This window comes from Chroicocephalus ridibundus, chromosome 3, assembly GCF_963924245.1.
Source record: "Chroicocephalus ridibundus chromosome 3, bChrRid1.1, whole genome shotgun sequence".
Taxonomy (NCBI): domain Eukaryota; kingdom Metazoa; phylum Chordata; class Aves; order Charadriiformes; family Laridae; genus Chroicocephalus; species Chroicocephalus ridibundus.
The window spans coordinates 51,660,319-51,672,264 of NC_086286.1; the positions used below are offsets into that span (position 1 = coordinate 51,660,319).

Here is an 11,946-nt window from a genome sequence, read left to right on the forward strand (position 1 = left end):
GGACTCTCTACAAGGCTAAATTTGAGAACGTATAGTGAAAACCTTCTAGTAACGCATCTTCTCCCCTACCTCAAATCTCTTCATGTCACAGTTGCTTTATTCCTTCTCTGTTCAGAAGTAGTGTACGAATTTTGCTAGATACAAATGTAACTTCTTTTAAAGTGTTTATATTCCTTAAGAAAAATCTTGATGTTTTTAATATGAATGGACAACTCAAAGGCAGGCTTTCAAATGAATAATAGTTGTCCTTGTGCCAGGTCCTGCATTTCGGTCACAACAACCCCAAGCAACGCTACAGGCTTGGGGAAGAGTGGCTGGAAAGCTGCCTGGCAGAAAAGGACCTGGGGGTGCTGGTGGACGGCCAGCTTAGCATGAGCCAGCAGTGTGCCCAGGTGGCCAAGAAGGCCAACAGCATCCTGGCTTGTATCAGGAATAGCATGGCCAGCAGGAGCAGGGAAGTGATCGTGCCTCTGTACTTGGCACTGGTGAGGCCTCACCTCAAGTATTGTGTTCAGTTCTGGGCCCCCCTGTACAAGAGGGACATTGAAGTGCTGGAGCGTGTCCAGAGGAGAGCTACCAGGCTGGTGTGGGGTCTGGAGACCAGGTCATATGAGGAGAGGCTGAGGGAGCTGGGCATGTTTAGCTTGGAGAAGAGGAGGCTGAGGGGAGACCTCATTGCCCTCTACAACTACCTGAAAGGAGGCTGTAGAGAGGTGGGTGTTGGCCTCTTCTCCCAGGTGAATAATGACAGGACCAGAGGAAATGGTCTGAAGTTGCAGCAGGGGAGGTTTAGGTTAGATATTAGGAAGAATTACTTGACTGAGAGAGTGGTCAGGCACTGGAACAGCCTGCCCAGGGAGGTGGTTGAGTCACCATCCCTAGAGGTGTTTAAGAAACGTGTCGGTTTGGCACTGCAGGGCATGCTCTAGTGGCAGAGATTGTAGGTTGTTTGGTTGGACTCGATGATCTTAAAGATCCTTTCCAACGATGAAGATTCTATGATTCTCTGCTTTTCTGTGAGGTACTTACGGTCAGGGAATGCTGTGGTGGTGGCAAGAATTTGTGATTAGATAACTTTTTGTGTACATCTGCTGAATTGATACCTATTTAATGCAAGTGGTTCATGAAAATTTGAAAATAAAGAAGGAGAAAAAAAAAAACACAACCACAAACCCCTGACAAATCCACCGGTGGTCTTATTAAAGATTGTACTGTTTAGTCTTTCAATAGGCTTTAGAACAGATAGAAATGTATTTTGAGCTTTGCCCCATTTTTTGTCCTATTTGAGTTTGTCTGCCATAAAATTGAAGGATTGCTTTCTTTTGCACTCTGTTCCTTGGTATTAGAAGACCTGGTGGTGGAATAGAAGCAAGACTTGAGAGCAGGCCTATGAAAGTACTGTCACGGGCCAAAGTAAAAGTTGAGGCAACAGTCTTGTCTTAGCAACTTGCGCAGTTTTGCTGTTCTACCCAAAAAAGGATTAGTGTCTTCAGTTCTGAAAAACTTCCAGGGCTTTGAAAGTACATTTAACATAAAGGACTCCACTAAAACTTATACAACGCTTAGAAATACTCATTTTCTAGGCAAACTCTTACCCTTCTGACCTCCAGGCATTTCTTTGTAATACACTGAGAGATCTTTGTATCATAAGAGCATGATACATATTTACTTCATAAATTCCTTCATTTAATTGTTTCAAAAATCATCTGATTCAAAGGCAACAGCCAAAAAAAACCAAACACCCAAACTGTTTGGGCTGACTTATCCAAAGAAACACCTCATCAGCACTTTTGGCTTGATAAAGTTTTGTCACGCTCTTGTGACACAAAGTTCTTTTAGTCAGCTTTGGAATAAAGTAGTGGTCTATTCCACATTGGTATCTATCATATCTCCTCACTTTGCAATGTCCCATCTTAAAAAGATAGCTGACAGTGGCAGCGGGAGGAGAGAAGAGCGTAATCCCTTTGGTGGAATAACAGGTGAAGGGCTGAACTATAAATGACTTTTGCACAAATCATATACATAATTTATAGGAAAACAGAATACTGATTTTGAATGTCCCAGGTACATCATAGTATCCAAACCATTAGACCATCCTCTCCTTTATCTTCTACAGCTCTTACATTAATTTGAGAAGTCTCTCTCTCGCAGCTGCCAATGTTAATGCCAACTTATTTATATATTTTAACACGACTTACTGTCTGAAAGAATTTTTTCTTAGTCTGTTGTTACAAACTATAATGAGGGACTTCTTGGGCTTCTTCCTTACTCTCCTGATAGGTCCAAGATCTCTTGTGAAATGATTCTACTAAACAAATACATAGATGTTGTTGTAATTGAAATAGTGGGAGTGATCTTCCTTGGATTTGCTTTTTGCAATGCAGTATTTTTTGACTGCAGTGTCCTACTTCACATATGTAGCCGTTCAGATACTTAAGTATATTGGTTAGCTTTTGCAGCACGTATATCTGCAAATAATGTTTTCTAAAACTTGAATTTTGCTTTCCTCCTATAGGAAACATGAGTGGGATAAACATGGTACTTGTGCAGCCACGCTTGAGGTCCTGAATTCTCAGAAGAAATACTTTGGTAAAGCCTTAGAACTCTACCAGCACGTTGATCTTAACAGGTATGTAAATGAACTCAGTGTTCTGCCTCTTATTTAAAACAACTTCTAAAAGTTTCAAATCTAGCCTAAAAAAAAGTCTAAGAATCTGATGGCAGAGGGTAAATGAGTATTAACGTAAATTATTTTTAGTACTGGAGTTCAGATGAAGGGTTTTTTACTCTGAGAAGCACATCTCTGGTCACTTCAGAGTCTGGTAAGCCAGCAGCATTCTTCGCAGCATCATTTTAGACAATGTGAGCTAAATTTTGAGAAGCTGTGTCGGCAATATCTCGCTACCAAAAGCTATGGTAGCTAAGCTAAACTTCTAAATCAAGTGACAAAACCCCCCAAACTTCTGAGTCATACTGAAGCTCAAACACTTGTGAGAGGACAGTGCTCTGCTCAGAGGAAAGGACAAGCTGCAGGCAAAATCGTGCAGAACGTCCTGGGAAAAGGCTGAGAGGTAACAGCAAGAGAGGATGTCCTGAAGGGCAATATTCAGCTACTGCACGCAGCCCTCTGCTGTCCTTTCAAACAGCCCTAATGTGACACTCTGCTTTGTCCCAGGGGCTGATTCCTCCTCATGGTACCAAAGCACTGGCCATTCCATATGCAAAGTCTTGATGGGAATGTTGTAGCTTGTCCAAGCACTGTGCGTTGACATTCTGGCAGCAGGTGAACGCCAGAAGGCCAGAGTCCTTTCCTGATCGGTGCTTGGTATGGGTGGGAGAACGTTTGACTTGGATTTGTTGACACTGAATTGTCTGTCTGTATAAGGTGACAGTATCTGAGAGAGGAAATAAGTTCTTTTGTATCTAGAAACACACACGCATAGATATATATAAAAAAAATTTTAAAAGTCCTGTTCAGGTTCTATCAGTGCCTTGTCCAGGCAATCTCTTAACAAAGTCTCATTGACTTTGCGTATGCACAAAGGAATACGTCTTTCTCCCACCGTTATCCTCCCACCTATTTTTTTATGTGTCTTGTAAAACTTAATCAGATTTTTATAGACACAGTGGCTAAGAGCATGTCATACGTAGTGTTAAAATTAATAATGTCTGATTAGCCAATTGCCTAAGTAGATGTGATGGTGTGACTAAAACACTTTACAGATGGCACAGTGACCAATTATGTGACTCTGTGTCAGCGTGTGTAACACTGAAGAAGAATAGAGACTGAAACGTGTTGAGATTAATTGCTCAGAGCATATTCTCCATTGTAACAATGAATGTAATTAAATTAATCTTTACTGAAAAGAATAAAGACTGCTAATGTTCTCATTGTACTTCGTTTATACTTGAATGAGAAAAAGTAGTGTTAATGATTTAAAGATTGTTTCCAAAAAGGAAATTATTAAAAAGAGGACAACATGCAGGCTCCTGTAAGAGTGCCACAACATCATCTATTTTATTGGCCTCTCTTATATTCAGTGTCAAATGATTATGACAACCAGCTAGACCTTTAGTCAACTGGGTTAAATCTCTGCTGTGCAGAACCTGACCTTGGAAGGGTTGAGCATTATCAGCACTCACGGATTAAATCCTGTGAGATGCTGGACATTCCCACTCCTTACGGAAGCTGGGACTTAAGAGACTCAGCACCTATTGGGTCTTGAGTCTTGTTGTCAACTTGGAAGTGCAGACTTCTCTCAGGACTGAATCTAAAGGAAGGGGTGTATATAGGCCAGAGGTTCTTGAGAGTTACCTTGTTTCTCTTATGCGAACAACCTTTCCTCTTCAAAAACGTATTCATTAGGAAACGTTTCTGCCCTGATGTTGATCTGGATCCACGCGCCATGTCCCTCTCCCAGTGTGCTTGCACTTCCCACCCCAGCAAGCCCACCCTGTCTTAGAACACGAGGGTGCCTAGAGCAGCCTCACAAGTCTGCTTCCATTCCCACCCAGTGGCTGGAGCACAGGGAGTATGGATCAAGGCAGGGGGAAGGAGGCAATTAAACGGCATGCCCTACCTGGCACTCAACAGAGTGTTCTGAAGATCTAGCAAATAACAGTAATATTGCCTTTTCCCCTAGCTGTGTCTGAAGACTTGACTTTCCCAGCTCCTCAGATTGAGGTGGGGGAGAGGGTTCTTCCTGACCCTGCTGAGTTGGATGGGAAATGGCCTTTCAGAAAAGGGGAACCTTTCCTAGGCCTGGCAGAGGATGGAAGACAACTTTCCCTTGCTCCCCGTCGCTGTAATGCTTGCCAAGTTTGCATTAAGATTTTCAGTTTACCTAATGATTATGAAGTTATGTTTGCATACGGGAACCACGAAAAAATATTTTATCTTTGTTTCAGTTGTCTCCTAAAAGCTGGGATAAAGCCAAGCAGTTCATATTACCAGGTAAGAGGCAATCTTTTATAAAACAAAATCATGTGCATGTACTTTGTTTCAGCAGGAGTCAAGTAATTTATAGAGAATAAATGATCTTTTTTGATTGTATAGTTCTTTAAGGTTGTGCTTTATCTAAAAGTTTTTGTGAACTTAACAAGTGTGGGAGCCATTGGAAGATGTGCTAGTGACATTAATTTGTATGAGATTTTTTAATTTTTCAGATGACTGCCATAAAGGAAGCTCTTACAAGATTTTACGGTGTAACGCCAAAGATCCAGTGTCTTCCTCCAGAAGAGGTAAAAACCTCAAACACGCACGCACTCCCCAAACCCAAAAAACAAACAAAACCCCAACCAAACAAAAGGCTAACAACTTTTTTTTTATCAAAAAGCAAAAGCAAAAATGAAGTGAAAAATCTTTATCATGGTGAAACTTAGGTCTGAGTGCTGCTTGTGTATACAGCCCTTTGCAGATTAGATATTACACTATTCTTGGAGTTGAGTTCATAAATACGTTGCTTACATACTGGCACCACTGAGTTCAGCTTGTGTTACTGTTGCCACAGCCTTTTCATAATGCGGAAATATTGTTAGTGGAGGAAGCATCCATTCTTTACCTAGTAACTTTGCTGTTGTTATACTTACCCAGAAACTGGGAGCACTGGGTTTTAAAGGTTTCTTTGTCTTAAGATTTGAATGTGCATCTCTTGCATGAATGCTGTAACCACCATGCTAGAGGTATTGCTGTAGCTGACTACTTTCCACTCCTCCTTCTAAAGCTTAATTGCCGTATAGCAAATTACTAGAACCGACAAGAGTGAGCTGGATGGAGCCAGTGACTTGTCTGCCTTGACAAGGGTACTGGCTGTCAGCAGCAGTCTTTCCTTCACTGGACATGGCTTGTGTTCTGCATGAAGAATTTACTCAATGGACAATCCTTCAGAAATAAAGCAGCTCAGAGGCTTGTCTCTGAGGTGGTTCTCAAAAGCGTGTACCTAAAGAGGTACAAAGAGGCATTTTGAGCTTCACTGTGGTTCAGGATGACTATAGTCTTCTCCTTTCAGGCTAAGGGTGTCTAAAATTTCCATTTCTTCATACTTTTATTTGCCAATGATTGTACTGTGAATCACAATGCAGTAGGGAATGTGGTACACGGTTACAGTATGCTGTAGTGTAAAGGACAGGTCACCATATCTGAACTAAAAATGCCTTTGAAGGAACAAAACGCATTCTGAACAATTAGATGGGTAGACTACATAGCTGTTTCTTTCCTTTTTCAGCTGGGTTACTTTATTCAAAAAGAAAACAAAAAACCAAACACACAAGATGGCTTTCCCTCTTGTAAGTGGTTGCTTATCACAACCTGATAAAAGTGGTTTACTATAAAACAATTGTCAGAGTTATTGCCCATACACAGATGATAATTTTATGAAAACTTGCCAAGATATAGTTGCTGTTGGAGTTCACTAGCTTGTGTGTTATCAGCTCGTTTGCTTTAGTAGTGCTCTGAGGTTTTTATACTCAGATGTTTCTTTGCATGAAAAAGAATTCTAGGTTAAAATATTTTTAAATGTATTTTTAAGTTACTTTAAGCAGCAAAGGAACATGATTTGAATGTGGGTTGCACACTCACCTACCTCTTGATGTTGAAGAAATACAGAGCTAACACAAACCCCAGTTTCTAGGTCCATTCACTGCAGTTATGCCACTGCTTTTAGAACAATCAGAATGGTGCTTAAACTATGTGAAAGTAATGTACAGTGTGAGTCTCTTGTGCTTAACAGCTGAAGCTAAGGGTAATAGAAAGGAAAAAGTAGACCCCAGTTATTTAAAGGTAGCCCTTTTCAGAGTTCCAGTCTTGTTGATGCCTGAAGTGCATTATGGAGGTACTTTGGTGTTTAAAACAACAAAAAACCCCTAAAACCAAAACAAATAAAAACCCCCCACAAAACCAGACCAAAGCAACAACAAAACAAAAACTCACCGTGGTTAATTTTTTCTTGTACGTATATTTTTGTCCTGCTTAGTAGTTTCAAAACTATTTTTTTTCCACATGGACTTTGTTACACCTGAGCATTTTCAGGGATTTTCCTATAATCTTCCCCACATGAAAGGTTTCCATGCCTGCCTGCCTTATTTATGGCCAATTTTTTTCTTCCTAGTCTGTCCTGTAGTCCAAAAATTACATTTCTGTTACTTTTGACAGCTTGCTTCTGTATTCTTTTCACTAAAAGCTATTATAAAACCAAGTTTCTTTTCTCCTTTTTGGAGAATTTTCTTTGCCTTAATTCCCATCCTGCTAGAAAAAAAGATGGCAAAAGGTGGCTTTCAGGTCACACATACCCTTCAGTATTCACAGAGTTCAGCCAAATCTCAATTGAGGTGAACAACTTCTGTGTACTGTGCAGATTTGGTAATCTGTGTCACAGCATTTCATAATGAGACTTACTAGTTAGGCAGATTCCCCAAATGGTTACTGAATTATGTTGTTGGGTTGTGTTTCCTTGTCTGCTTGCTTCTTTGTAAGAAGACAATTATGTACTGTAAGCATAAAGACAAGTATGTACTATAAGTTCAGAGTGGGTGCCTCTGGTACCTGTCTCCTTAACGCTTTTCAAGTGGCAAATATACAAATAAGCGCTACTGTATTCTGTAGATAAGGCAATATATCTGAAGAATTGATTTATTTTCTTCTCCCCATTTCACCCCTCTTGTTTCTAGGGGGAAAAGGCACAAACAATTGGTCAGATTGAATTCTGCTTCACCAAAGAACTGCAGCTGAGAAACTGCACGGCGCTGAAGGGTGAATCTGCCCTGATGCAGGCTGACTTGAAGCTTGGAACTGAGGAACTGTCTGTCTGCAATGATACTCTCCCAACCTATTATCCTTCACAGGTCCAAGATCACAAATGAAGCCATAGAGTTTGAAAAACTTTTTAAACAGCAACAGAAACCAAACCCTTAAACGTTATTACCGTGGAGAGCAGTCTTAGCAATATTACAAAGCCCTCTCCGTATCACAGGCATGCTGAGAAGATTTCTGCTGGAAAACAGGTTTCTTTTGCCATTAAAGGAGAATTGGTCCGCATTCTAATATCATTTACGCAGGCTGAAGTATTGAATTGTGCCTCTGATATTGATGGGATCAGAATCTGATTTACAGCTTTGACTGGACTTTTTGGCTTGCGTATGGTTTGAATCAATGTTCAAAAGAGAAGTGTGACTTCTTAGTTTCACTTGCAGTTAAGTCTGCCACTTCAGCCACTTTTGTTTTTTGCCTGTGAGTCAGGGAAATTAAGCGATTGTTTTGAAAGGATGCTTGCCTCTCTGAGATGATATGACAATTTCTTGAGAAGAAAGCATTGTAAAGAAAAAGAACTTAGAGACCTGTCTGGAGGTCCTTTCCCAGACTTAATACCCAATGCCTTGCGTGAATTTTCCCTCCAGAAGTGCTGAACAGAGGCAGTGTCCGCTGAAGCATTAAACCTTTCCTCCCTCAGAAATCATGGCAAAAATGACAACTTTTGCGTAACTTCTTCATGAATGAAATAACCTTCGCCTGGTTTTGGCACTTCTGCCTAAAGGACCTCAGGAAGACTGTATTTATAACCTTACCTTTTCTTTGATTGCTTTTCCAACAGTAGCTCCATACAATCTTGAAGAACAACCAATCTTAGAACTTAACTTCTAGTGTAGGAAAATCTTAGGCCCTAGAAATATGTTATTAATTTTTCATTGTATTTGAACACTTAGCATTACCACACAGTGTGAGTGCCTGCACTTTTATTTAAAAATGAGATTGTCACATAATCACTTTGTTTCAAGAAACAGCTTTTTGTAGGTGAAACAGTAAATACTAGAGAATTTTCAATGAAAAGTACAAATGCTAGCATCAGTGCATCTCTATCCCATAATAATTAATAACATGCCACAAAGTTGGATGTTTGCGAAGGGGACCAAATTTGGATGATGTATTCTACACGGCACTGTGTTGATTGTAAGTGTCTCAAATTGCCTTTCAAAGAAGGACGATTATGGCTCAAGGAATCATCTGTTAAAATAATATTACTGTGAAAACATGAAATGTGGTATTAGGAACAGATTTGTTATGTCTTTTGAGGTTTAGAAACCATTCACACTTACTTGCATTATTGTCTGTCCTGGTTTCTCTACAACCTTTCATTTAAGGCTCTGTGAATTCCAAAATGCTGTCAGTTTTTTAGTCCTTTCTTTAGAAACTCAGGTTTTTATTCAACAGCTAAGAAATGAATATGATTTACACTCTGTTGTGTCTGTATTTCAGTAGAGCGAGGAAAGAGAGCTTCTCTTCCAAAATTTGTCTTCCTTCCTGAGAGGGGGAATAAACTAATGTATAATAATACTATATTAATATACTAATGGTAGTCATCAGATCTATTGTTTTTATAGCAGCCATGGTTCATTCAGTTCATGTTGGACATGACTAGAAGAATCACAATTCATTCTCCCATTCCTGCCATCTCCTAAGCAAGAAAAATGCTTGAAAAGACTAGAATGTACTTGTTTTTTGTGGAATCTTTTTGACATTGCTAATATTTTTTTCCTTCTAATTTCAAAAATTATCTCAGCCTAAACTGAAAAAATATTTGTTGGGAAAAATGCATTTCTGTGCAAAGGAACAGCCCAAGGTTCATGAAATTTTTTCAAAAACTCTCTCTAACTCTTTCAAATAATACTTAGGTGGTGCATAGATTTTGGGTGAACTACATAGAGTGCAAACAACTTGGAATGAATGTTAATTTACAATTCACATCGTAAGGTGGTGTGGTTTTGTTTTGTTTTTGTTAAAGAAGCAAGACTCACGTTTTCCTCAAAATTGTGCTATTTTTTTAATGGGTTGGATTTTTTTTGTCCTTTAGGGAAGTCCCTTGTTCTCTTTTTCTTTTCAGTGTTCTCAGCGTGCAGTGCCATATCCTTGCTCGTTAAGCCAATCAGCAGTGAGGGAAGTGGAAACAGAGGTTGGTAATTGCCGTCTGACCATCTCACAAACATCTTGCTCAGTGCTTTTCAGTCACCAGTTTGGGTATGAACACATTCCTTAATTAGAGCAATAGACTTCTCAAAGTCTTGCTATAAATATTGCCACCTTGGATGAGCAGGTGCAGTATTAAAAAAAAAAAAAATCCCATTAAATCCACAGCAACATGCTGTACTGCTAAATGAGTGATTATTGGGTTTGCCTGGTTTTCTGCAGTTGTTTTAATTCCTTGGTCCTCTTTGCAGTTAGAAGAAAAGCTAAAGCTTGGAAGCAGTGGTAGCATTGGTTCTTGCACAGACATATGCTTAATGGAAGCTCCAATCAGTAACTTGATTGTTGTGGGGTTTTTTTTTTAATCGCAGTATAAATTGTATTTTTGTTTATAATGACAGATAATGCTTAGGGAGACACAAATATACAGTATGAGTTCTCTGCAGTTCAAGCGTAACGCATTAATTTAAGCAAAGCCAACAACTGCAAAGATGTACTTTACAAGGAAGTGACACAGACACTAACGACCTTCACAGTGTGAGGCTCAAAGGCAAAGCTGACTCTTGCTAAACAGGGAGTCGGCACATAAAGAAAAGAGTCAGAAAGGACCAAACTCTGCAGGAGAGTAGATAGTATGGCTTCCATGCATTTTTCAGCTTCATTTTCAAATGCAAGAAACATGAGGGAGCTGGCAGGTTCTAAAACTTTGAGGAGAAACCAGCATAATTTGAAATGAGAAAGAGAGAAGAAGGGAGGGAGACAGCAAAGCGAGCAGCATGCTAAAAAGCAACCTGCAACTGAGTAAAAAACGACAGGATGAATGTTAAGCCAAGGTTGGCTAAAAATAATCTCACAGACTCTTGAAGTCCTGTTTAAAGGGACATACCTGAGGTACTGCATTTGCCTTAAAACCACACCCACATTATTTTTATTTTGCCAACATTATTACACATCAAATATTTTAATTTGCTATGATTAATTTATTAGTAGTAGCAGCGTAACGCTATATCTGACTACTGTTGCTTGGTTTTTGACAGTCCCACCTGCCTAACTTCTAGGAAGATACAAATGGCTTTTAAAAGCTACTGACTGATTTTTATGCAGAGAAGCTGAGGTGCTATACAGGTTTACGTGATACGTTTAAGGGGTGCTTTAAGGGCTGTGTCTGGATGTGGGCAACCAGGAGGGCTGATGAATCAATGGTCATACTGGTTCAGATCAAAGATCAGATCACATCCAGCCCTTTATGTTCTTTCTATCAATGGCTCACAGCCAGTTACTAGCCTTGGCAGTTGCTTTCCATCCAAACGTATATAACTTCAAGAGTTGGATTAACACAATTTAAATACAAGAGGTAAACAAAGGTATATTGGGAGCCTTAAAAATCGCTTCAGTTCTGAAAAGTGTCGCTTCCTTAAGCAAAATAAACTCTGTCAGCTTTGAAGATTCACCACAGCCTGGGGAAGATGGGGGCTGTATTCTTTTTTGCATCATTAAATAAATTAACTAAATCCCAGCAGGAGGGTTGTTTGTGCAGTCTCGGAGCTTTAAAACACTAGTCAGCTCCACAAAGGGACTTAGCTTGTTTATACCCTTTGTCCACGTGTGCTCTCATGCAAAATGCATGTGTCCCTTGGCATGGTGCGTAGAGCATGGCCTGTCTGTCCCCTCTCCAAGGACAGCCCCTCTTCCTACACCATGGGCAGGTTCTTCTCTCGCTGTCTTCTAGGCCTGCACTGCACCTTTCTCAGCTGCACGGGGGCCCAGCTTCAGCCAAGTTTACGGTGAGGGGGAAATACGAGATTTGAAAAGCAGCTTCTACTCAGTTTCTTTAGGCAGCTACCTATGCACATATATATTGTGCTTAAGGCTGTGTCCGTCTCTCCCTACCAGCAACCGGCTGATCTACCGCTGCTGACAGGAACAGCATTCTCCCCATCACTCCTGTCCTTAGTGGGGGCAGCGACAGGTTGCTGTTGCCCAGCTGATGGGCA

General features: G+C 40.2%; 1 protein-coding gene across 5 annotated transcripts in view; it reads left to right on the forward strand.

The window, feature by feature from the left end:
• RNASET2 (ribonuclease T2) overlaps nt 1-11,470 on the forward strand; it is a 29,596-nt gene extending 18,126 nt beyond the window's left edge. For 4 of the 5 annotated variants that reach the window (XM_063329159.1, XM_063329160.1, XM_063329163.1 and 1 more), the window contains 4 exons: nt 2,516-2,629; nt 4,909-4,954; nt 5,167-5,241; nt 7,666-11,470. In XM_063329159.1, coding sequence (XP_063185229.1) covers nt 2,516-2,629; nt 4,909-4,954; nt 5,167-5,241; nt 7,666-7,857 — 427 coding nt within the window. In that variant the 3' untranslated portion in view covers nt 7,858-11,470. The remainder of the gene's footprint in view (nt 1-2,515; nt 2,630-4,908; nt 4,955-5,166; nt 5,242-7,665) is intronic. The other variant, XM_063329161.1, reaches the window with a different exon arrangement.
• The last annotated feature ends 476 nt before the right edge of the window (nt 11,471-11,946 follow it).